Source organism: Psammomys obesus, unplaced genomic scaffold, assembly GCF_907164565.1.
Source record: "Psammomys obesus unplaced genomic scaffold, mPsaObe1.curated_primary_1811, whole genome shotgun sequence".
Classification (NCBI taxonomy): Eukaryota; Metazoa; Chordata; class Mammalia; order Rodentia; family Muridae; genus Psammomys; species Psammomys obesus.
This window is the reverse complement of record NW_026591086.1, coordinates 40463997-40491578: the sequence shown is the minus strand read 5'-3', so window position 1 is coordinate 40491578 and position 27582 is coordinate 40463997. Positions and strand designations below refer to the sequence as shown.

At 35.5% G+C, this 27582-nt stretch overlaps 1 protein-coding gene across 8 annotated transcripts in view; it reads left to right on the top strand.

The window, feature by feature from the left end:
- The window catches only part of Mycbp2 (MYC binding protein 2), a 246544-nt gene that overhangs the window by 24025 nt on the left and 194937 nt on the right, over positions 1-27582 (top strand). For all 8 annotated transcript variants that reach the window (XM_055609971.1, XM_055609975.1, XM_055609972.1 and 5 more), the window contains exons 2-9: positions 1116-1191; positions 7544-7759; positions 14834-14987; positions 19191-19387; positions 20115-20357; positions 20582-20653; positions 23349-23445; positions 27351-27424. In XM_055609971.1, the coding sequence (XP_055465946.1) occupies positions 1116-1191; positions 7544-7759; positions 14834-14987; positions 19191-19387; positions 20115-20357; positions 20582-20653; positions 23349-23445; positions 27351-27424 (1129 nt within the window). The remainder of the gene's footprint in view (positions 1-1115; positions 1192-7543; positions 7760-14833; positions 14988-19190; positions 19388-20114; positions 20358-20581; positions 20654-23348; positions 23446-27350; positions 27425-27582) is intronic.

Genomic DNA, 27582 nt, shown 5'->3' with positions numbered 1-27582 from the left:
CTTCCTTCCTTCCTTCCTTCCTTCCTTCCTTCCTTCCTTCCTTCCTTCCTTCCTTCCTTTCTTTTTTTTATATCTTTGCTACTCTGGAGTGAGTTCTGAGCATGGTAAGCAGTCAGAATATGAAGCCATAGGAAAACGAAATGTTGGGTACCCTCTTACTCCTCCCACTTTATTCTTTACACTTTGGTAATGGATGGAGAGAAAGGATGTGTTTCTCTAAGTTACTCTGAGGGTTCCTTTTCCTTAGTGCAAAAATCAGGCCTGGGCCCAGGCACTGAGAGCTAGTTGGTAAGGATGTGAGCTCAGATTTTCTTTTTTGTTTTTTTAAACTTTGATTTTTGTTTTATGGGTATGGATGTCTTGTCTACATATGTCTGTGTACCATGTGCATACAGTACCTGGTAGATACCCTAGATGGTGTCCAATCCCCTGAGACTGGAGTTACCAATGGTTTGAGCTGCCACATACAGTGCTGGGAATCAAACCCTTGTCCCTTGAAACATCAGCCAATGCACTTAACAACTGAACTGTCTTTCCAGCCCCTCAATATTTTCTTTATATTAATAGTAATTTAGTAAAAAGTTCCTTGAATCTTTTTGCATTGCAGCTTTCACTACATAAAGAACAAGGTTTTGATATTTATTATCATACTGGTAAAAAAAAGTTTGTTTTTTAAAATTACATTTACTCTGTGTGTGTATGCACATGTGTGTATGAGTGGAAGTGTGCCACAACATACATGTGAATTTCAGACAGTCAGCCTGCTTCTGTGTGAGTCCCATGGATTGAACTCAGGTTGTCAGATTTCATGTCAGCCCACCCTCCCTGTGAGCATCTGCTTGGTCCTGAGAGAGGTTTTCTTGTTAACACTTCATTTCGAGCTTAAATGCTTTACTTTTATAAAAGGCTATATACAATCCTTTCTGGAATTACTTATCTAATATATATTTCCTGACTGTCCAGTGTTGTCCTTAAAAGCTGCTTCAATACTAACATCTCTATGTATGTTTAGAGCATATTACTTTATAGGAGATGTAAGAAATATGCACGTATTTATTAAAACTAACCTGTTTTACTGATCTAAGTATTCATAATGTTTGTACTTTTATTTTTAGGAATAAGAAAATTTTAAATAAGAAGAAATTGAAGCGAAAACAGAAAAGCAAATCAAAAGTGAAGACAAGAAGCAAGGTAAAGTGGCTAATAACTTGTTACATAGTAATTGGAACAAAAATAAAAAGACTTAAAAATAGAAGGCAAATTAGCAAATTGTTCTGTTTGTGTGCTGAAGTAGTTTTGTAGATGCCACTTTTTAAAAGCGATTTTTGAATTTATGTTTTGAAAATTTTATACACATCTACAGTGTGATTCCCCAGGACCCACCAACCCTCCAAATTTCATGTCCTTTTCGTAGTAATTATTAGTAGGCTACCCAGTCTAATGGATGTGGGCTACCTACCAGGGGCACATCTCCAAAAATGTATCTCATTTTTTTTTTTGTATTTTTTATATGTATTTTTTATTAGTACTTTGAGATGCGTTTCGATAGTATCCTGGAAGTTAATATCTGGGCACTAAAAACTATTCATTATTTATTTTTGCGATATTTGCTCATTTCTTAAATGGAATATATTCATTGCTTTTCTCTTTTTCCATTTTGCTTACTTGTACTAGGAATATTAAGTTTGGCTTGTGCATTGGGGTTTGGATTTGGATTCATTATATGGTTTTCTCAATGAATAAGGAGCCCCTTAATGTGTTAAAACATTAAAATTAATGTTTTTGCTGATGTTAACTGAGGAAAGTCAACTTCAAAATAATAAATCAAAAATAAGATAGCAGGAGGATGGAGTTTATTCTAGTTTATGTTAAACGCAGGTAGATGCAGGAATTAAATAATATCACCAAATTTGCATCATTTGTTCTCTTTGTATTTTGCAGTGGACTGAAGCTTCTGACTGTCAGCTTTATTTTCTTTCAGTAATTGGCAATCACATTTACAAGTTCTAGCAGAAAGTCTTAGGATATTTTACTGATTTGCAGCATTCACCTTGGCTAAGAAAATAGATGAATTTAGTTAAACTGAATTGTTTTGTTTGTAATTCAGAAATGCCTGGACAAAGCAAGAGTTAGCAAAGCAAGAGTTAGTTACTCCAAGGAAAGTATTACTGGACGAAAGGATAAGTAATAAGTTTTCAGTGTTATCATCTGTTGTACAATTTCTTTTTTTTCCGAGATAGGGTTTTTCTGTGTAGCCTTGTCTGTCCTGGAACTCACTTTGTAGACCAGGCTGGCTTTGAACTCACAAAGATCCGCTTGCCTCTGCCTCCCTCAGGAAATTCTTCTTAATATATAAAGCACCTCTAATAAATGTAATCATTCAGATTTTTAACTTCTGTTCCCTGTAGAGCACCTGAGTTTCAGTGCCAGTACTCACATGGTGGCTACAACCATATCTCCACTTGCAGGGGATTTGATGCCCTTTTCTGGCCTCACTGTGAACCAGGCAGTCACGTGGTGCAGGTGCATACACGTAACAGGACACACAAGCATAAATAAATCTAACAGAACAAAATAAACCAAACACCACCAAAGTTATCTTACAGTTCCGTCATCCCAAATGGATCTCAGTGGATTGAAATCAAGATGCTAACAAAACTATTTTTCTTCTAGAGGCTCTAGGAAGGATACACATTGATTATCTTTTCCAGTTTTTATAGACTGCTTCATTCCTTATCCCGTGGCCTCTTTGGTGCAGCAAAGCCAGAGGTAGTAGTGTTCTTCCTGCTGTACCATTATGGCAGTTTTCTGGTAAATCTCCTTTTCTCACTCCCCTGTATCTCTCCTTAATGTATAGACCACATTTACGAATACATTGCCTATTCGGATAATGTATCACAATTTTTCTTTGCAAGGTTCTTAATTTAGTCACATCTACAGAGTCCCCCTTTCGAATTTAAAGGTGTCATATTCTCATGGTTCTTGGATTAGGATGCAGCTTTCTTGGAGGCCATTTTTTCCCATCATACCCCATTGTACTTTTATTATAAGTGAATACATACTATATTTATCTTTCTGGGTCTGGGTTACCTTACTCAGGATGATTTTTTTATGGTTCCATCTATTTGCCTGAAAATTTTATGTCTTTTTTTTTTTAATAGCTAAGTAACACTCTGTTATGTAAATGTAGCACATTTTCATTGCCCATTCTTCTGTTTAGGAACACCTACATTGTTTCCAGTTTCTGGCTATTAGGAATAAAGCTGCTGTGAACACAGTTGAGCAAATGTGCATGTGGTATGGTGGAGCATCCATTGGGTATATGCCCAGGAGAGGTGTATCTGGGTCTCAAAGTAGATTGATTCCCAATTTTCTGAGGAATTGCTATATTGATTTCCCTAGTGGCTGTACAAGCTTGTTCTCCCACCAGCAAGAGAGGAGTGTTCTCCTTGCTCCACATCCTCGCCAGCATGTGCTCTCACTTGAGTTTTTGATATTAGGCATTCTGATAGGTATAAGTAGGAATCTCAGAGTAGTTTTGATTTGCATTTTCCTGATGTCTAAAGGACATTGAACATTTGAGGTTTCGTATTGAGGATTCTGTTGGGTCTGTACCTCATTTTTTAATTCTATTGTTTTGTTTGTTGATGTCTAGTTTCTTGAATTCTTTATATAATTTGGATATTAACCCTCTGTCAGATGTGGAGTTGGTGAAGATCTTTTTCCATTCTATAGTTTTGTCCTTTTGATAGTGTCCTTTGCCATATAGAAGCTTTTCAGTTTTATGAGGTCTCATTTATGGATTGCTGATCTACCTCCTGTGCTATTGGTGGTCTGTTCAGAAAGTTTTCTCCTGTACCAATGCATTCAAGGCTATTCCCCACTTTCTCATCTATCAGGTACAGTGTATGTGGTTTTATGTTGAAGTCTTTGATATTCTTGGACGTAAGATGTTTTTTTGCAGGCTGATAGCTATGGATTTATTTACATTCTTCCATACCAAAGTTCAGTTAAGTCAGCACAGTTGGTTAAAGATGCTTTCTTTATTCCACTGTGTATTTCTGCCTTTTTTTTATCAAAAATCAGTTGTTCATAAGTGTGTGGATTTACTTCTGGGTCTTCAACCCAATTCCATTGATCAGCCTGTCTGTTTTTATACCAGTAGCATGTGGCTTTTATTACCATAACACTGTAGAATAGCTTGAAATCAGGGATGGTGATACTTCTGGAAGTTTTTTGTTGTTGTTGTTCAGGATTGTTTTAGCTATATTGGATTTTTTATTTTTCCATATGAAGTTTCCATATTGTTCTTTCAAGGTCTGAAAAGAATTGTGTTGGAATTTTGATGGGAACTGTGTTGAATCTGTAGATTTCTTTTGGCCAAATGGCCATTTTTACTATGTTAGTCCTCCTGATCCATGAGCATGGGAGATCTTTCCATCTTTTGATATCTTCTTCAGTTTCTTTCTTCAGAAACTTGAGGTACTTGTCATGCAGGTCTTTCACCTGCTTCGTTAGATTTATACCAAAATACTTTATATTATTGGTGGCTATTGTGAAGGGTGTAGTTTCACTAATTTCTTTCTCAGCCCTTTTGTCATTTGTATACAAGAGGGCTACTGATTTTTTTTTTTTGAGTTAATTTTTTTTTTTTTTTATCCAGCCATTTTGCTGAAAGTGTTTATTAGCTGAAGGAGTTCTCTCATAGAATTTTGGGGGTCACTTATGTATACTGTCATATCATTTGCAAATAGGGATGCTCTGATTTCTTTCCAATTTGTTTCCCCTTGACCTTCTTCAGTTGTCTTATTGCTATAGCTAGTACTGTATTGAATAGATATGGAGAGAGTGGACAGCCTTGTCTTATTCCTAATTTTAGTGGAATTGCTTTGAGTTTCACTCCATTGAATTTGATGTTGGCTATTGGCTTACTGTAAATTGTCTTCATTATGTTTATATATGTCCTTTATATCCCTGGTCTCTCTGACTTTTACCCTGAAGGTATGTTGGGTTTTTGTCAAAGGCTTTTTCAGCATCTAATAAGTTGCTCATGTCTTTTCTTTAAGTTTGTTTGTATGGTGGATTACATTGCTATTCTTTATAGCCATACATGTCACTTCCATCGTCTTCTTAGGTTTAGGCAGCTACAGATCTCTTCTTCCTCACAACAGTCTTGCTATTTCAAGAATATTACTTAAATGTGCTAGTATGTAAACTTGCAGGATTGTCTTTTTAAAAAACCTCATGTAATTTCTTTGACTTCATTCTACTTGTTGTACATATTAATAGTTCATTCTTTTTCTGTTGGTGATTAGTCATATCCCACTATCGCTATACTACAGTTTAGTATTTTACCCAGTAAAAAGACACCTGGGCCGGGTAGTAGTGGTGCACACCTTTAATCCTAGCACTCAGGAGGCAGAAGCAGGCTTTCTGAGTTTGAGTCCAGTCTGGTTTATAGATTGAGTCCAGGACAGCAGAGGCTATACAACAAACCCTGTCTTGAAAAAAACAAAAGCAAAGCAAACCAAAACAAAAAAAACCAAACCAGAACAAAAAACCAACTCCCCCCCCCAACAAAACAGAACACAAAAACAAAAAAAATTCAGACACCTGGTTTTAGTTTGGAGTTTTAGTTTTTAGTTTGGAGGTATTTTTTTTTTTTTAATAAATCGAAGAAAATCTACTTCCTGGTCTTAGTGTGGATGAAATTATTGGGTTATATTGTAGAGACATTGTTTAGTTTTGTAAGAAATATTTTTTTCCAGAGTGGCCATATAATGATTACTTACCTATTAGCGTTGTAACTGTCTCCATCTTTTCCACTTTCTAGAGTTGGCGCTGTTGGTAATTTTAGGGATTCTGAAAGCTCTATTTCATTTTCGCTTACATCATGCCTAAGGCCTAATGATATTGATGTTTATTTATGGACCTTTTTCTGTGTCTTTGTCGGTGTTGTATCTATTTGTGTCTTCTCACTGTTTACATACTGAATTCTCTTTCTGTTTGTTCTACTGTGGAGTTTTGACAATACTGTATATTTTCCAAACAGTTATTAATATTCAGGAGATTAGTATTTTGCAGATGTTTTTCCATGTCAGAGACTTCCATTGCATTCTTTTCAAACTGGCATTAATTTTTTTAGATTTAATTATTTTATTATTTTGTGTGGATTTTGTGTTTCCCTGCATGTGGGTATGTGGGTACTGAAAATCAAACCCAAGTCCTCTACAAGAGCAAGTACTCTTTACCACTGAACCAAGTCTCCAGCTGCCAAATGGTATTTTTGTTCATTCCTTTATGTATGGATATTTATTTATACTTTGTATATTGTCATTTTACTATACCTGCATATTATTTCTAGTAGATTTTTCTTAAAATTGTCTACATGTCTCAGGAAATAAAGGCATTTCTAGATGCTTTTCTTCTTAGCCATTTTTATTGGGTTACTACATTAGAAAAGTAGTACAACACTGAGTTTAATTCCTGAGAGTGTTGGCCTTTGCCTTGTTTGCAATCTTAGGAGCGAGGCAGTCTATTTTCATGTCTGTTAAAGGTATGCTATAGTTACTCCTAATCTAGTTGAGAAAATACCTTTCCATAATTGATTTGCTTAGACTTTTTTTTAAAATTGTATATTGGTATTGGGCTTTTGTCAAATGCTTTTACCATTTTTTGTATCAGTAAAGACTTTGTATGTCTGCCCCAGCTCCTGAATAATGACACAGAGACTTACATATTTATTATTAGCGTATGGACACCAAACTGGGCAGATTCTGACTTATTCATACCTGGCAGTACTGGCCTGGCTTAAATGCTAAGCACGTGGCCCATTACCTGTCCTTCTTAGTTTCTTCCTGCCACCTGCTTCTTTATCAGGGTCCAGTGGGTGACACCTCTTGTTCCCTTTTCTTTCCCAGGCTTCCCTCTTTCTCCCTGGAAGTCCCGCCTCCTAATCCCGCCTCATCTTTTTGGCCATCAGATTTCTATTAAAACCAATCAAAAGATGATGAAGGAACAATGTTTACAAAATACTAGGACAGATGATGTTTCATAATAATTACAATGCCAAAGTCCAGCCTGTAGTCAGATCTCTGGGTACAGAAACCAGCATTTGGATACATGGTGCACAAAATATTACTCCAACAATTTTTATTTATAGTTTCTTATGTTTACTGCTTTTGTTCTCTTAAGGAATTAGTTATACTGATTGCTTTTTTTATACTGATTGATTAAGTACTTCTCATTATGTATTACTTTTAATACAGTAGTAATAATTTTATGTTGTCTGTTTTTAACATTTTGAAAGATATATTCACAAGTTTCATACTGATTTAACTTTAACAGATTTCTTACTTAAATAGATATTGTTTCTGTCCTCCAATTCTGTATTTTCAGACTGTGTGTGGTACTTGAAATATAATAAGTTAATTTGTTTTTTCACTTATGTAATATATGCAAGTCAGCTTAATCTGTTTTTCTTATTTAAAATGAAATGATAATTAAAATGAATGTGAACCAGAAATTTTGTTTTATATTTCAGTCTGAAAACTTGGAGAATACAGTAATTATACCAGATATCAAACTACATAGCAATCCCTCTGCCTTCAATATTTACTGTAATGTACGTCATTGCGTTTTGGAATGGCAGAAAAAGGAAACGTCACTTGCAGCTGCATCTAAGAACTCTGTACAGAGTGGAGAATCAGACAGTGATGAGGAAGAGGAGTCCAAAGAGCCCCCTATCAAGCTGCCAAAGGTAAGCCACAGAATTCTATTTAGATCGTTCCTACACATGCCCTGGTTATCATACATACACATACATTCCTGAGATACCCTGTCTTTCTAAAACCATGCACTAAAAATAACATAGCTTGTGGATAAAAATAGGTTTGGGGTAGACCAGGAAAATTCTGTGGGACTTTTTAAACTAGGTTATCAAGTCAGTGATTGCATCATAGTGGATGAGCACAGGAAGCAAATGCAGTGAGGTCAGCAGGTTGTAGCTTTTTAAGGGCTGTTATTGCACAAGCAGTAACATGTATATGCTTGTGTGGAGACACGGAACAGAGGCAGACAGAAGAGAAGTGCTGAGCCGGTGCACTTTCATTTAGGTGATCATAAGAGGACATGATGGAGAGCTAGCCCTGGAAACAGGATCAAGTTTAGGTCTTGAATAGAACTGGAATGCTTCCTTAGTAGCAGCTAAAATGAAAGCTTTTTTTTCTTATCTCTTTAATCTTGTAACTGCACTCTTACTATTTTGCCCACATGGACAATAGGGAAAAAAATGACATGAAAAACAGTCCATACTGTTCGGATATCACTTCCTAATATAAGTAGTACATAAACTATTTCGTGTTATGGCTGAACAAATTACTCTTAATGTAGTTTGTATTAAGTATTTGTTTACATCATGACTAATTTTATCACACACACACACACACACACACACACACACACACACTAGGAGACTTCCCTTTATCTTTCTCTCCTGTTTCTGTTTTGTTTTCTTCTTTTGTAGCAGTAAGAATCAAAACCAGGTTCTTTTTATTCAGTCCTGGTACTGCTGATGAGTTATAGCAACAGCCTTAGAGTTATTATAGTATTCCTAACAAAAAGAAAAAAAAGAAAAGAAAATGGCATCTTTATTTGTGATTCATGTGAATTGCTTTCTTACAAACAAAAGTGATTCTTTTGCCAAAAATCATTTATATGTTATTAAATTGGTGCTTTAAAACTATCTTGAAAACTTTTTTACAAGGTATCTTTTAGTTTTGTTTGTTTGTTTATTTGTTTTGTTTTTTAACATGGAATACCTTACTTGAATTATGGGGATAGATGGATTTCATGTTCCTGGGCTGATTTCCCTTGCCTGGCCTGTGGTAGCTGTTTCTAAGTATGCGTTGTACTTGATTGCACTGTTGGGTTTATTGCATCTTAGTCTCAAGATGACTTGCTTTCTGTTCGTAAGTAAGGGGAGGCTTTGTGACCTTCCGTACTTCTTGACCATTATTCTTAGAATGTGTGTCTTTTTACTTTTCCTTTTCTCCAGTGTCTAACTGTACCTTCTCTCCTAGCTTCTTATAACCTAAAATGAACATACTTATTGTTTCACTCCTGAAGGTGTAGATCATGGTCTCTTAATTATGATTTCTTCTGCTTCCTTAAGGAAGTTGAAAGAAAAAAAGTAGGATAACCCTCAGAGAATTTGTGTCGTATACTTCTTGTAAGAATACTATGCTACTGGGGAAGGTCATACTGCACTGAGATACCATGGTAATTAAATTCATTATTGAGGAGGAAATCAGAAGTTCAGAAAAATCTTTTATATAATAATATAGATGTTGAACAAATACCAAAAGCTAGATTAGGATATACCAAATACTTAGGAAAAATTTATTATTAGACTGTTTTAAAAGATAAAAGTGACTAGTGAAGAATCAATCATTCTTAACAGTTTCTTAGTATGGTTAACAGTGTCTAAAGGAAATCATTTAAAAGAAAGTCCTAAAAGAATAATTGGTTAATGCTTTCCACAATAGACTTTGCTTCCTGGAAACAGGGAATAATGATTAAAAACCATGTGGTTGAAGCCAAATTGCTTAAATTGAAATGCCATTAAAATGATTAGCTGTTAGCTGGGCATGGTGGCACGTACCTTTAATCCCAGCACTCAGGAAGGCAGAGGCAGAGGCAGGCAGATCTCTGTGAGTTCAAGGCCAGGATGGTTTACAAAGTGAATCTAGGACAGCCAAGGCTACACTTAGAAACCCTGTCTCCAAAAAACCAAAACAAAAACCAAACAAACAAAAACAAAACAAAATCCCCAAACAAGCTAGTTAATACTAGGTGAATGGATACCTCCACTTTATCGTCTACATGTTGAGAGTATAATGCGCCTCATAGGATTGCAGTTGGGATTAAATGAGTTAATGAGTATAGTGTGCTCAGTAAATGAGAGTTGTTACAAATGTTAGGTTAGGGCCAAACAATGGAATGTATTGGTGTATTTGATTATGGCTACTTCCCAAAGTATCCTGTAACTTAGTGATAAATATGCAAGGAAATGAAGCTTTCAGAACCCCAGTGTGATCCTATAATGAAAGAGATATGAAAGAGAAGAGGAAGTAGAAAGGTGCCTCTTTGTGGCAGTCAGTGCTTCCTGGCCGATGCCATGAGTGGAGAGTGAGCATCTCAGGTGATAAGCCTTGGCAGTCCTTAGCATCACATCAGAACCTGATAAAGGAAAGGGGTGAGACCTTTATGATTTGAGGTTGTCTTGCTCTCCCTCCTCCTGTCTTTGTGGCTTTTCCCTTTTTTGATCTGAGATTTTTTTTTCTCTTTTCCTTTTTCTTTCTTCTGGTTATGGCAGGTTTTGTATTATTAAGAAATTTTAAAATCAGTTGTAATGCTTACAGATTTTTTAAAACTCAAGTAGAAATGAGACACAGATTTGTATGTTATTGCAAGGTACACCACCTCTTACAATTGTTTCTATAAAGCAAATCGTATTTACAAATTATAAAAATAATAAGCTTATCCTGTTCCTTGTCTTCTCCTACTTCCGATGTTTATCATGTTTGCCCTTCTGAGTGAGGTTTCAGCATCTTCCCTAGGGTCCTCCTTGTTGTTTAGCTTCTTTAGGACTATAGATTTTAGTATGTTTATCCTATATTATATGGCTAATGTCCACTTATAAGTGAGTATATATCATATGCATCTTTCTGCTTCTGGGTTACCTCACTCAGGATGGTCTTTTCTACTTCCCACCATTTGCCTGCAAATTTCATGATTTCCTTGTTTTTAATTGCTGAGTAGTATTCCATTGTGTAAATGTACCACACGTTATCTATCCATTTCTCTGTTGAGGGTTATCTAGGTTGTTTCCAGGTTCTGGCTATTACAAATAAAGCTGCTGTGAACATCGTTGAACAGATGTCCTTATTGAATGGTGGGCACCTTTTAGGTATATGCCTAGGAACAGGACAGAAGCCTTCCACAGAGGATCTCTGAAAGACTCTATCCCCCAGGGTATTGAAGGAGATACTGAGACTCAGCCAAACTTTGGGCAGAGTGCCAGGATCCTTATGGAAGAAGATGGAGATAGAAAGACCTGGAGGGGACAGGAACTCCACAAGAACAACAGAGCCAAAATACCTGGGCCCAGGTGCCCCCATAGAGACAGATACTCCACCTAAGGACCATGGAAGGAGAGGACCTAAACCCCCTGTCAAAGGAAGCCCATTGGCTGCTCAGTTTCCAAGTGAGGTCCTTAGTAAAGGGTTCAGGGCCTGTCTCTGACACGAACTCAGTGCCTGGCTTTTGGATCACCTCCCCCTGGGGGGTGCAGTCTTGCCAGGCCACAGAGAAAGATGATGCAGCCAGCCTTGATGAGACCTGATAAGCTAGGGTAAGATGGAAAGGTAGGAGGACATCCCCTGTCAGGGGACTAGAGAAAGGGCATGGGGAAGAGAGAGAGGACGGTTGGGACTGGGAGGAGATGAGAGAGGGGGCTGCAGTGGGGATACAAAGTGAATAAATTGTGATAAACAAATATATAAATTAAATTAAAAATATTTAAGCTTAAAAGGGAAGAAGAGGGAACAGGAAGCAATGGAGGGAGAAGAAGTGGAGAGGGAAAAAAGAATTTGCGTTTCATGGTGTGGATGTCTACTCCTATTCTCTATCACACAATAAGCCTATGGCTGTCTATTTCCAGTCTTCTTCCCTTCCCTTCACACCTGGAGGGAAAGTGTTCTGTCAATATTTCAGGGCAAATTTATACTTTCAAACAATGCTTTTGGTTTAGACCTTATCATATTTCTCTTAATTTTTTTTGGCTTATATCAATGCAGAGATATTTATTGAATCTACATTTCTCATTGGTATCTCCCCTTAAAGCTTTAGCCACACACTAAATGTTTCCCATCTGATTTAAAATTAGGCTGTTGAGAGAGAGCTAAATCTCTTCATCATTCTAGCCAAATAGTAATTTTTCTCCAGTCTTCCCTTTTCCCATAGATGGATGACATTGCCACCCTGAAACATTGAGACTTTTGTCATTCTGTCATCCACTTCAGCCCTTGGTAGTCAACTAACTTCTAAATGTTAGAGTTTGAATAGGAAATGTCACCTGAGGCTTGTAGTAATATTTGGGAAGGGTCTACAGACTATAGGAGATGGAATTCCACTAGAAGAAGGAAGTCACTGGAGGCAGGTTCTGGGAAAGGATCTTGACTCTGAAACTCATCCTGCTTCCTTCTCTGCTCCCTCTTCATCAGGTGAATAGATCTGTCTTCTACATGCTGTCAAACCACATTCTACTCAGGTGCATGAGGTCAACCAATCATGGACAGAACCTTCTGAATCCATTAGACACAATAAATGCCTTCAAGTTGCTTCTGGGGGTATTTCAGTCACAGATAACACAAAAGTAGCTAATATACTAATCCTTATCAGTTCTACTTCTTTAACAATTTTTGTAGTGAAGACATTGTCACACAGTATTTTCAACATCAGCACTTCCTAAAAGTGCAATAACTGCCTTTCTAGATACTCTCTTAGTTTACACAGCCTTTAGTTAATTTGGCTGAATAATATCTAAGTAACTTTTATGAACTAATAGGTCTGATTTTATGAACTATAGGTCTGATATGAACTATAGGTCTGATATGAACTATAGGTCTTTAATATTTTTTATTAAGAAGACAACAACTGAATCAGCTGACAAATGAAGCCCTTTTTGATTTAACTTCTGCCACCTCTGACCTTACCTAAGTTAGTGCTATGTCCTCTTCCCCATATATTCTATATATTCTACTATGCCTAGTACACCCTGTACTTTTCAAGGCTTTAGACAAGTTATTTATTGATTTGCTTGTTGTCTCAACCAGAGAATGCTTTCTTGAGGGAAAGGAATGTGTCTCAACTTTTTATTCTTGCAACTTAATACCACTGCCTACAAATAAAAAAAACAGTATTTAATGAGCCCCATCCAAAACCGTCAGTTTTAAAGAGGAACAGCTTTGCTAGGCCACAGAGGAGGATATTGCAGCCAGTCCTGAAGATACCTGATAAGCTAGGGTCAGATGGAAAAGGAAGAGGACCTCCCCTAGCAGTGTATTTGGAAAGGCACAGGGAGGAGATGAGGGAGGGAGGGTGGGGTTGGGAGGGACTGAGGGAGGGGGCTACAGCTGGGATACAAAGTAAATAAAGTGTAACTGATAATAATAAATAAATTAATTAATTAAAAAAGAAAAACTAAAAAGAATCCTTGAATTATGAAAAGTCATTATGCTTGAGTAAGCAGCCTTAAATAATAAAATATTGTAGTCTTCCATTGCTTGAGAAAAAAGATGCATATTTTGTACTTAGTGTTTTGATTTCTTCTAAATACATAAGCAAATGGAAATCTTAGTATGATTTCATTTTCTAGTCTATTCCAGCAAAATAAACTAACACAGGTGAAAAAAAATACAGAAGTGTTTAATGAATTGAAATTTTATGGATAAACTTAAGTACAGTCAAGGCTAGAATTTTAGATAACTTCTGTAAACTAATTCTTTTGGTTATTTGACTTCTTATATTTATGCACCTGAGAAACCTTACAAATGACAGCTAAAACTGCAGAATTTTGTCTGCAACAATTTCATCTTTGTCTAAAAAAACTTTTAACACACAGATGAGTAGCTCGTTAGATGAATATTAATTGTGTCTTCACTTTTGCTAAGCACTGAGCTAAACATAGGAGATGTTCCTTGTCCATAAAGAATAGTTCAGAGATGAAAATAAAGTCAGTTATACTATAATACAATAAAATCTGTAACAGAAATTTATATTGGGTAAGCATTATGTGTATAGCTCACCCTCCTAGAGTAAAAACCTCAGAAGACAGGATTCAGTATATCTTCATATCTCCTCTAGTGAGTTACAAAACAAGTGTTTAGAAGGGTATATTTATATGATGTATAATGTTTACATTATATATAATGTAATTATAATATAAAATAAAATAAATATAAAAATCACAACAGAAAGTATTATCTCACTTTTACTAATAGAATTATTATATTCTAGTAATTATCTGAAGCATTTCTACTACTTTCTCTTATTTTAATTCTTAATGTCAACTGCACATAATTGACTACTTCCTGAAGTCTGGTTCTTAAAATCTTGATGTTGGCTAAGAAATAGAATTTTATTGCCTAGTGTTTTATTAGTTATTAGTTTTTCAAAGTTATCATAGCAACTCATTGTAACTTTTCTCTTGTAGTTTTTTAACTGAAGATTTAGTTCTTTTGCTGAGAAGAATTAGGGATTTCTTTTTTTTCAATGAGGACTATTAAACTAAAATATCAGTGATAGTTTTGCAGAACAGCTTTCAGTTCCTTTAAAGATTATCTTGTCCAAAGGAAGCGGACATTACCTATAAATAATAATATTGTGAATTTACCATCATAGGAAGGGCTGAGATGAAACCAGTCTTTTTTTTGGATATTTTTAATTTTTCTTATATTAATTACAGGTTATTCACTTTGCATCCCAGCTGTAGTCCCCTCTCACATTCCTTTTTTTTTTTTTTTTTACCAAATCTTTCTATGGCTTCATTGTATCCAAATTGATCTTTGAATAATGTTATTGGTTCTTAGCCCTTCATATAGCTAGATGTCTTTCAAAATCTTCATGTTAAAGTTTAAAAAAAGGGTTTTTGTTTTGTTTTTGCTTTTCTATTTAAGTATCATAGCACTTTATTTGATGAGATAACTTGTACAAAATGGAGTGTAAAAAGTGTTCACATATGTATTAGAAATTTTCTTTTCATATCAAACAGATTATTGAGGTTGGGCTTTGTGAAGTCTTTGAATTGATCAAGGAAACTCGGTTTTCTCATCCATCCCTGTGTCTGAGAAGCCTCCAAGCCCTCCTGAATGTGCTTCAGGGCCAGCAACCAGAAGGCCTCCAATCAGAGCCACCAGAGGTTCTAGGTAAGAGCTTGAGTGAAGCACTTAAAAGTGAACCACGTTTCTCATGAAACGTGCACAGGAGCAAAAACAAAGCTAGCCTTTGACTGGGTGTAGAAAAGGCAGGAATGTAACTTTGCTCTTATTTTGCTATATTTTACTAGAGTTACAGTCAAAAGAGTTAGGTTCATGCATAGTTGTTTCTTGGTTGTTATAACACTAGGGGAGAAACAAAACATAAATCCTTGAAATCCCACAGTAACACCCAAGCCCTAAAATCCTCGTTAAAGTGAATACCCATGGTCAAGTAGCAAGTGCACATTTCTCCTTACTTGTTACTCTAGAGCAAAGGCTTTCAACCTGTGCGTCACAACCCCTTTGGAGGTCAACCACCCTTTTACAGGGGCTGCCTAAGACCATCAGAAAACACAGATATTTATATTATGATTTATAACTGTAGCAAAATTACAGTTATGTAGCAGCAATGAAAATAATTTTATGGTTGTGGGTTACCACAACACGAGGAACCGTATTAAAGGGTCACAGCATTAGGAAGGTTGAGAACCACAGATACAGATTATTTAAAGCAGTAGGTGGAGAAAGAAAGAAAGAAATGTTACAACCCCCAACAGTGCAATTATTTCTGAAGAGAGGACTTTTTTTTAAATTTATTCATCATAAACAGCAACAACAAAAAATTTGTTTTGGGGAAGAAGCTCATGTAGCATGTTTCATTACCTAAAGATACTGGCTTTTCTTTAAGTTTATTTAACTTTTAGAATTATTTGCTTTTCATATTAGTAACTTAGGCTTAACATATGACCATGTAAGGAAGCTAGGAACATTCTTCAGATTGTGATAGAAATGTAGGGGAAGCATAAATTTTAGTTGGCTTGTTGTTTTTCTCTGATGCTTACCATGAGTATCCTGTCAGTCTGGAATTTTCTAGGTGGTTTTAGCAATATAGGTAAATACTCTCAAAGCCATAGAGATATGATCCTGAAATATCAGCTTCTATCTAAGTCATCTGTCACCCATGTATGGAGTTTCTCATGCAGAAGCTTTAAACTGGGACCAAACATTGAATAAGTTTCGGGACATTACTGCTACTGGTGGCCTGGGGACAACACTGTTGACTGAATTAGTTTCCTCTTCTCTGTATCTGGCTTTACTTCACTTTTTTTTCAACCTAAATTTTTTTTCTTTTTTCCTCCCTCCCTCTCTCCCTCCCTTCTTCCCTTCCTTCTTTCTTACCTTCCTTCCTTTTCTTTTCTTTCTTTGAAACAAAGCCTTGCTATGTAGCCCAAGCTGGCCTTAAACTTCATTCTTTCTGCCCCGACTTTCCAAGTACTAAGATTAATAGGCATGTACAACTATGTCCTACCTATTTGAATTTTATTAGACCTACATTTTAAGAACCTAATTATGTGCTAGATTTTTCTGTCTTTGGTCACAAATGGTATAAGATGATTGTTACAGTATAACTGTTAAGCTATTTTATATATTTTTAATGAGTGAGCAGGAAAAAAATGATGAGAAAAGGTAACTAATGGGACATTAAGGTAAACTAAGGGCAAACAAGTTTCAATATAAATTTAGCACTATGGACCCGAATTACTTCCTTGATTAAACAAAACTGAAACATGAAATGACAATAAAGCCCTTATATAAAAAATTCTCAAGTATTTATTTAAATGTGATAGTATCTTCAGTACTTGTATCTTAGTTACTTTTCTATTGCTCTGATAAGACACCATGACCATGGTAACTTATTAAGGAAAGAGTTTATTTGGATTAGTACATGAATATCATGGCCTACAGCATGGCAACAGGCAGGCAGACATGGCCCCGGAACAGTAGCTGAAAGCTGAAATCTTGATCCACAGATAAAAGACACAGTTAACTGGGAATGGCTTTTGAAATCTCCAAGTCTATCTCCAGTGACACAGCTCCTCCAACAAGACCACATCTCCTAGTCATTCCCAAATAGTTCCAAGAGCTGGACACCCGTCATTAAAATCCATGAGCCTCTGGAGGCCATCTTATTCTTCCAGGGCAGCTTGGTGTTAAGAAAGTAGTCTTTAGTTATTTTTGTTGTTGGCATTGCATGAAGTGATTGGCCGTGTCTAATTTCAAATGTGGACAGACAGCATGGAGGAACCAGAATTCTGATAGTCAGTTCTTTAAAGATGTTACATTGATAATTTAAAGATTGAATAAGAAGGAGTGAATTCAATTTTAAATGTGCAAGGCCGAGAGCACAGCATCCAGTAAGCCTGTGAGATGGGAAAAATGACTGAAAAGGTAATAACTAGTGAACAAAAGAAAGGCCTTGTAGTGAGTAGAGAAGGGAAGAAGAGGGTGCAAATATGTGGAGCCGTGTAGATGTTTATAAAGTCTGTTACAGTGCTAGGGAATACTGAGTCATGTTCTACCTCATTATGCATGTTCAAAATATTTTCTAGTGTGGATGGAGAGATGGCTCAGTGGTTAAGGGTGTATAGTGCTTCTAAAGAGGGCCAGAATTTGGTTCCCAAACCCATGAGAGGCAGCTCACAACCTATGTGACTCCAGTCTCAGAGGTTTTAATGCTCGCTTCTGGCCTCCTTGGGCATCTGCATTCATGTGTTCACACCCATACACAGATGTTCACACACACATAATTAAAAATAAAATAAAATTTTAAAATAATTTATCTTGGGGCTGATAATATGGGTCAGTACGTAAAGATCTTTTCACAGAAACCTGAAAGCCTGAATTAGATCCCCAGCAAAGAACTGATTCTAAAAAGTTTTCTTCTGACTTCCACATGTGCATCATGGCATGCACACGCCCTCATATGTACATGTACCATACACACACCTTTAGAATTAGAAATAAAGAACAAAAAATTTTATGTCATAGAATTTATTATATAAATTTATTTAAATTAGTAATAATTTTCTTCATCTTAAACCTAATATTTTAAGGAAAATGACATTCATCCAGAGCAGAGACAGATTAAAAAAGGTAAAGAAAAAATGATAATATTTAAAAGGAAAAGATAAAAGGAATTATAGATGAGAAAGACAAGGAAAAAGAAAGAGGCAGCAAAAAAAAAATCACAAAGGAGGGAAAGGGGAGATAGCAGAATTAGCAAAAGAGTGAGTATTTTAAGTGGGTAACTATATTTTTTATTTGAAAATTCTCTGACTATAAACGGACAAAAAGGAATGGTAAAAATTATATTCTGAACTCCCCCCTCCCCTTTTTTGCTTGTTCAATTAGCCACTGATAGTAGATAGATAAGCTGCATTGGGAAGATAGTGATGAGTTAAAGAAAAGCAGAAGAATTAATTAGGAAGAAAATACATGGTTTAATTTGGGATTAGGAAAATGAAGAATTAATGGGAAATGACCATTAGGTTTCTTTGAATTACTGAATGAATCACAAAAACCTTCTGATTTTAGAGAATTGAAAAGTATTGATTCTCCTTTTTTTTCTTTCTATTCCTTTTTTTTTTTTTTTTTGATCTTTCCAAGGTTTTCTGTCAGTCTGACTTATTTATTTCCATCTTCTCTGTTATTACACTTTATAAGAATTTTCCGTCCCAAGCAGCTATCGATTCAGTCTTGGGTGATTTGATGTGGTAATAGAATAATCATGCATTCTTATTTTTACCTTTGTAAAAAGGGAAATCTTTTAATCTGTCTGGGTCTCAATTGCATTACCCACTAAAGGAGAAAAATACTTTTCCTGTGACCTAGGAAAATTCTTTAAGATAAATGAATTATATACCCCTTCTATTACTATGATATGTTATTTTGTTAGTTATAATGTTTTTATATTAATCTTATAGCTTGTTTTCTGATTGTTTTGTAAATATGCCCATTTTGTCCAGATAAAAGTACGTACTTCTTCAACTTTGAATGCATAATGAGCAGTCCTTACTTGAAGGACAAGCTGTGACTCTCAGGATTAGTTTCTTGTATAAGCAAGATTGTTTTATATGACCATAGACAATTTTTATAACTTCACTTAGAGAAGTAAGGGGTAGAACTAAATATTTTCTAATTCCTTGCTATATAATTGCTTTAATTGTGGAGGTAGCGAGCTAGACAAAAACTAGTGCAAATAATAATTCTAGGTGCCTTAAAGTTTACATATAGTTGACAAGATATAATAAGTATGTGTATTTAATGTTCTGTATCTCAAATGAATATAACGCAATCTTGTTTTATCCACAGAGTCTCTCTTTCAGCTCCTTTTGGAAATTACTGTTCGGAGTACTGGGATGAATGACAGCACAGGACAGTCCCTCACAGCACTTTCCTGTGCTTGCCTCTTTAGTTTGGTGGCTTCTTGGGGAGAAACTGGAAGGACACTTCAGGCCATCTCTGCTATCCTAACCAACAACGGTAGTCATGCTTGCCAAACTATTCAGGTATTTCATGTTTTTAGCTGTTAAGAAATTTAGAAGATGCCAAGTTATACTTTTCTTCATTCTGTCAGTAGGAATTCTCTGCCTTTCTCATTATATAGTATTTTCACCTCTCTGTGATTGAGATACAAATAATATGCACCATTTCAATTAAGCTGTTTAATTTGTATCATTATAAATAACAAATAGATTTTGGCAAAAACTCCAAATATTTAAATATGATTAATGAATACAGTATAAAAAGTAGTCACATTAGAAAAAAATCAAATTAAACTTTCAAGAAGTGAAAAATAAAATAATTACAATTGGAAAATTAAAGACAGGGTAACTAATGGAAGTATGGGTGAAGATGCAAATAGTGAGCTAAAGATAAAAGAGAAAGAAATAGAGAATACAAAAGAGAAAGGGAAAATAAGAACCATGAATATAGAATAAGAAAGCTAGTATATAATAAAGCAGAGTATATTAACACAGTCTGAGTTCCTAAAGCAATGATAGATCATAGTAACAGAGAACACAGCAAAGTAGAAAAGATTTTCTAAAAGTAAGGTAAAGAATTCTTAAAGAAGTCTAGTTTGCTTGAAGTTTACTTCTTGTAGATAACCTTTAGTTTGTACCTTTGATCAGTCTTTAAACTTATTTTGCCAGACATAATACAAGTATCTTTAGTTTGTCTGTTTTGTGTTTGAAAACAATTTAAAATGTCTTCTCATTTCCTCTCTTTGACTAGGTGCCAACTATACTAAATTCACTACAGAGAAGTGTACAGGCAGTTTTGGTTGGGAAGATTCAAATCCAGGACTGGTTTAGCAATGGCATTAAGAAAGCAGCTTTAATGCACAAGTGGCCATTAAAAGAAGTATCTGTTGACGAAGATGACCAGTGTCTGCTTCAGAATGATGGATTTTTTCTTTATTTATTATGCAAGGATGGCTTATACAAAATTGGCTCTGGATACAGTGGGACAGTTAGGGTAATATGTTTTTTTTTTTTACAGTTCTTATCGTAATAGTAATAACAATCGATAACTCAGTAATCGATTGTGCCCTGGTATTGTCCGTTTAGTACTGTATAATTTTGATTTTTTATTTGAAAAGTATAATTGAGATGCATGTATTAAATGTTAGATATATTTTTTTTCTTTTATTGATTAGTAATTATTAATCTGTCCATAAAAAATCTTTTGTTATTTTACAGGGCCATATATATAATTCTACATCCCGTATCAGAAACAGAAAAGAAAAAAAGTCCTGGTTAGGGTATGCCCAGGTAGGAGAATTGCCTCAATAAACAAAATTATCTTACCTTTTAAAAATATATAGCTCATACTTATTTTTGAATGAATTTATATATATATATATTATATAAATTGAATGAATTTATATAAGAATGGTGTGTTTTTATTAAAATGGCTAGATAATACTATATTACCATACTAAAATATAGACTCAGAAATGGAAAATGGTAAAATGTAAACGCAGAATTCATAAGTGGCTCAATTACAAGTCTGGCTCTGCTTTTTAGTAACTGTATAACTAATGTCAGGACAGTTTATTTAGCGCTCTGATATTTACCTTTTATGGGGATTAAAAATGCCTTCTTTAGAGTCCTTGTTTAAGCAAGTCTAGGGATGAGACTCAAAGACGGCCTTTTTCATTAGCAAATCTGAATTGAAAATGAATGTGACCTGAGACCAAATTAGACGTCCTTGCCATAAACTCTTCCATTCTAAGTCTAGCTCCTGTTCCTTCCAGTAAACACTCTTGGCCTGCCCAGTGGACAGCCACCTGCTAGAGATGCATACAGAAGCTTACAAAGTAACAGAAACAGTAAGCCATGGAGCTTCTGAATGAAGCATTCTCATCTGCAATCAACACAGTCCATCTGCCCATACTAGTTCAGCATCATATACAGTTGCTTTTCCCCCCTATAGAGAAAAGTAAAAAAAAGATGGACAGAAAGAGTCAGAAATGCATGATTTTGTTGTATCCTGTCTTTGAGACAAAGTGAGGGCCCTCTGGGAAGGATAAAGTATAAAGGTTTCCTTACACTTCATAGCTTCTTTGGCTATCAGGATGCTTTGAAAACTAAAGTTGTTGTGTTGTCTTACTTACTGTTCAGTTGCTCTGACTACATGGCATGACCAAGGCAACTTATAAAGGAAAATATTTAGTTAGGTGTTTACTTACAGTTTCTAACAGTCATGGTGGTGACAGGCAGGCAGATGATGATGGAGTAGTAGCTGAGAGCTCACAGCTGATCCTTAAGTTGTAAGCAGACAGTGAGAGCAAGAGAGAATAGGGAGAAAGAGCAAAAGAGCTGGAAATGGCTTTTGAAATCTCAAAGCCTACCCCCAATGACATACCTCCTCCAACAAGGCTACACCTACTGATTCTTCCCAAACAGTTCCCCTAACTGGAGACCAGGCATTCAAACATACAAGCCTATGGGGGCCATACTCATTTACACCACTACATATGTGAAGAATTATTCTACTATATCAATTATTGAGGTATTTTGAAAATAAAACTTAAATATTAAAGTGATTGTCTTTTTTTAATTTTTATTTTTTATATTAATTATAGTTTATCACTTTGTATCTCAGTTATAGTCCCCTCCCTCCCAAGCCCTCTTTCCCTCACCTCCTCCCATGCTCCTCTCCAAGTCCACTGAGAGGGGAGGTCCTTCTCCCCTTCCATTCGATCCTAGACTATCAGGTCTCATCAGGACTGGCTATATTGTCTTCCTCTGTGGCCTGGCAAGGCTGCTCCCCTCTCAGGGGGAGGTATTCAAAGAGCAAGCCAATCAGTTCATGTCACAGACAGTTCCTGTTCCCATTACTATGGAACCTACTTGGAGACTGAGCTGCCTTAGGCTACATCTGTGCAGGGGTTCTAGGTTATCTCCATGCATGGTTCTTGGTTGGAGTATCAGTCTCAGAAAAGACCCCTGGGCCTAGATTTTTTGGTTCTCTTGCTCTCCTTGTGGAACTCCTGTCCTCTCCAGGTCTTTCTATCTCCCCCTTCTTTCATAAGATTCCCTGCACTCTACCCAAAGTTTGTTTATGAGTCTCAGCATCTGCTTTGATACCCTGCTGGGTAGAGTCTTTCAGAGGCCCTCTGTGGTAGGCTTCTGTCCTGTTTCCTGTTTTCTCCTTCTTCCAATATCGATTCTGTTTGTCTTTCTGAGTGAGGATCGATCGTCTTACAGGGTTCTCCTTCTTGCTTAGCTTCTGGAAGTGTACAGATTTTAGTATCTTTATCCTATATTATATGTCTAATATCCACTTATAAATGAGTATATACCATGTGTGTCTCTTTGCTTCTGGGATACCTTACTCAGGATGATCTTTTCTAGTTCCTGCGATTTGCCTGCAAATTTCATGATTTCCTTGTTTAATTGCTGAGTAGTATTCCAGTGTGTAAATGTACTACAATTTCTGTATCCATTCCTCCATTGATGGACATTTGGGTTGTTCCCAGGTTCTGGCTATTATGAATGCTACGAACATGTTTGAGCAAATGTTCTTGTTGTGTACTTGAGCATATTTTGGATATATGCCTAGGACTGGTGTAGTTGGATCTTGAGGAAGCGCTATTCCTAATTGTCATTAACTTAGGTTTTGTCTAGAAAATGATGTCATGGGAATTAGAGTTGGAGTTTGTGTATGTGTGTGTGTATGTGCTCATGCATGCACATGTATGTGGTATATAGGGCAGTATTCATGAGGCAGTATGCAGTATCAATGTGCAGGCTGGAGGGTGACTTAAGTTCTTCCTCAATTGTCCTTCATCTGAAGTAGACTCCTGTTCATAAGTTTTCAGCTTTAATAACATATAGATAGCATTATTGATTTATTCTACATTGACAAATTATAATATAGACATATGCAACTGCTTTATCTATTGATATATTGATAATGAAAATATATTTTAACACAGTCAAAATTGTTTATTATTACCAGGGTTATTTATTATATCGAGATGTGAATAACCACAGTATGACAGCCATAAGAATAAGCCCTGAAACACTGGAACAAGATGGAACTGTAATGTTACCAGGTATGTTTTAACTAGTCATATTCTTCTTCACAAGTAGTTTTAAGAAACATGCATTTTAGTATATTTTAAAATGGAAATGGTAATTTTCAAAGAATAATGCTTGCTTACAAATAAGTTTTTAAATATGACACACAAACCATTTTATAACCTGCAGTAAGTGAGTACACGTGAAGATAGTAGGCATCAGAAACAAAGTACAATGAGGTTTAATATTTATTGCCAAATTCATACCCATCTACAGAGTTTAACACCCTGCCTTTACCTAGCAAGACTTTTTAAAATTTGCTCTGTTAGCAGGGTAATATTATTTTGTTGCTTTTTACTAGAACAACTACCTTAACTCCCATATTACCCTGTACAAGAAACCTTCTGGTTATTAGTCACCTCATCAATATGCTAGGGGTTTCCTGTGGTTTAAAGGACTCCCAGTGATAGTGCTTAGGAAATTGTTAGCATTCCATCATGTGCACTGCCTCCTGGAGCTCTGACACAGATGAGGGGCACAGTCATTCTGCTGCTGTGCGCTATGCTGCCTGAGCTCAGAGGCACTCTCAGCCTTTTTGAAACACCAGGTAAATGCATAAATAATCTCTATTATAAAGTTTATTGGTTTTTTTTTAAGATTTATTTATTTTATTATGTATACAATGTTCTGCCTGCATGTACACCTGAATGCCAGAAGAGGGCACCAGATTTCATTATAGATGCTTTCTAAAGTTGGTCACATTAAGACTTAAATAGTGTGTTAGTAATCTCGTGGTAAACAGTAAAAGAATCCTAAGCATTTATCTTTTGAAGAAGTGAAATTTATTTTTAAGAAAGAACACTTTGAGAGAGATAACTGCTCCCTGCCTGCTTGTCACGTTTTTAAATTTTATTATAGCTTCATTAGAAAATTATTTGAACATTCCTACTTCTGCATTTTCCCAAAGTAGTATATAGGGAGTATTGTAAGGCAATGAAACATTTCGTATCCACATCAGTAACAGAACAGCTTTGGAAAACTGGCAACCTAACAGAATCATTTTGAAACAACTCTTTCTGATTCTACATTTCTTTTTCTAAACATGTCTTGGGCTATGCCATTTGTTTAATAATAACAACTTAGAAATATCAGCATATGTTTGTTGTATAAAATAATGGGTTTCGTTAGGATATTTTCATACATTGTGTCATATGCTTTAATTACATTTCCACCCCCAGTTCAAGCTTCCCTGTATCATTCTTCTCTTTCAGTTTCTACTGATTTTTTTTTTTTTTTAAAAAAAAAGCTTTGTTGTTGTTTTTGGTTTTTGTTTTTGAGATAGGATACCATTGTGTATCTCTGCCTTGCCAGGCCTGAAACTTGCTGTGTAGACCAGGCTGGCCTTGAACTCACAGAAATCTATCTATCTCTGCTTGTCTCCCTATCTTAGTGTTGAGATTTAGGACATGTGTCATCACATCTGGCTGTTCTAAAAAGAATATTTTTCAATAATATCTATATTCCCATAAAACTTATATAAGCATGTGTACATAGTTGTAAAATGATTATAGTCTACCTAATACTTTTAAACTTATCATTTTACTTGCTATTCTGAATATATTTCTAGGTTTTTAGGCTTTTGCAGCATTCTAACGTTATAAATTATGTTTTCTTGATTAATATATATTGAAATGGGAGCCTTCCAGTTTTCTTTTTCTCTTTGTTTCTTTTAGTACAAAAATTACAATGGGAAGATCATCTTTATCTCTCTATCTCTGTACAAATTATCTTAGGATAATGTCATCGAAGAAAAAAATTTCAGTGGCAAAATAGATGGTACAAAAGAGAAACTTCTCTCCAGCTCATTCATAAAGACTGTAATTGAAAGCAAAATTTAAAAATGTCTACCTATAGGTGTTTCATTTATTCATCATGATTAAAAATTATTTGCTAATATTTTTATTCAGTTTAAATTCTGCATCATTTAACATAAATGCAAATTTTAACCATGCAAGTGTGGCTTTCTGTGTTTCATAAATATGTGCTGTGCTCACAGTGAAGAACAGATGAAGCTTGGGAGGATACTCCCATACTGTTTGTCTTCCAAGCTTGCAGATGTTGCTTGACATAGTCCTGAAGCTGCTGTCTTAAAGTGTTACACATGGATAAAGAAAGGATCAAGAGAAGGTCTCGCTCTGACATGGCAGAAGACTCAGCCCTCAAGCCTTAAGAAGCCTGTTGTCATTTGCTCATTTCTTTGGCATGGACTACATTTTCTTCAATAAAACCATTCGCTTTTTCCCTGACAAGGGACAATTCTTCTCTGTAGCTTTTCCAACAAGAAGAGCAATAGTAAACTGTCAGATTTATAGGTGCTAATGAATACCATGCTTAAACTGAACATAAATTGGTAATTCATTCAGTTTCATATCTTGCTAGTCTTACAGCTGTTTTGCTGCAGTATGGATGAAAACACCTTGTTTAATATCATTTTATTGTTTATATTTCAATTTAACTTCCAGGTTGTGTTCTTATGTCATTTACTGTCCACGTTGGGTGACAGGTAGCCTCAGAATGAGGCTTTTTTGCTACTCTTCTTGCGCCGCTTCCCTCCCTCACCCCTGCATTTATCTGAAACTATAATGAGTTTTTCTTCTTTGCTTTTTAGTTTAAAATCTTACTGCTTAGAGCTTGAGAAGCATCTTTCTTGCGCCTCTTTGTATTCTGTACAGTGGACTAGGAACTCTTTCTTTCGATTTCTCCTCTCTTTGATTACCAAGTCTCTTGGGCTACCAGTGGGCCTTGTCTCCCAGTTTCTATTTCCAGTTTGTGATCACTGAATTCTCTATTTGGTAAGGGTCTGCCTGTGTTTTGCATATTTATAATAAGGAAGTATGCTAGTATGAAGCTCTTGGGCAAAGATCTAGCTTATTTGGGTGGGTTCCATTGTTGTATTAAAAAAAAAAGTTTTGTGTTTTGTTGACTCAGGTTGAACTAGAAATGAATTTTCTTTTTGTATTGTGATTATTGGAGAGGTTCATCCTAGTTCTCCATGGTGTCTGTAGGAAGTGTGTGTGCTCTTAGACTTGCTTGCTGACTACTTGTTTTCCCAAAGGATACAATTTATGCAGACATTGATTTTTGCTTGTAGTTTCATGTTACATAGCAGCAGTCACTAACACATGTCCCAGTGTCCTTCTGTGATACTGGTATCCCTTGTCACAATTAGCTTGTGTATTACATTGATCAAAGTATACAGCACACTCTTCTGCGGAAATATGTTCAATGTTGACAAATCTGGGTAGTAGCTGAGATATTTGGCTGTTTTGAGACAAAAAGAAAGAAATGAGTTTAGATTTGTTTGGTATGAGAAGGATAAATGGTGAGAAAGTCTAGAACATTGTAAATAGTATACTTGCTGGAATAGACATTGACTTTCTACATGAGAAATATATGAGTAGTTTTAATCATTTCTTTTGTAAAGCAAGGGATATCTGCAGTTGGACACCATAGACTTCAAATACAGAAGCCTTAGATCTGTCTGTATTTCTCTGTGACACTAATGACCGTGATGTATGTCTGGTGGTAGTGTTGCCTACATTGCATGTGATTGTACTGAAATGATTATAACCAACACTGTTTGTTTATCATGGTGCATGTTCAACTCTCAGGCTATCTGATACTAATTCATTTTGACGTTAGGTGGGCTCTCAGATCCTAATTATGCAAGCTTTTTTAAATGTAAGCACATGTGGCCAGAATCCTTAGTTGAAGTATTTACTTTTTGCTAATTTATAATTCTTTTTAAAAGTCTCTTTTTGAGTGTAAGTCTATTCTTATTATGTGAAGAACTCTCATTCTGACTTCGACAGGAGTAAAATCATTTTGTGAGTTGTTTATTTGTTGTGTAATATAATGACTTTTTCTTTCATTTGTATAGATTGCCACACTGAAGGTCAAAATATTTTATTTACTGATGGAGAATATATTAACCAGATAGCTGCTTCAAGAGATGTAAGTATTCAGAATCATCATTAGCTATTGTAAATATAAGCCACTTTAAAAAAAAATTACTTGGTTTTTATTAAGGAACCAAAGACTGATTTATGCAATGTATTAATCTGGATCTATCTATCTATCTATCTATCTATCTATCTATCTATCTATCTATC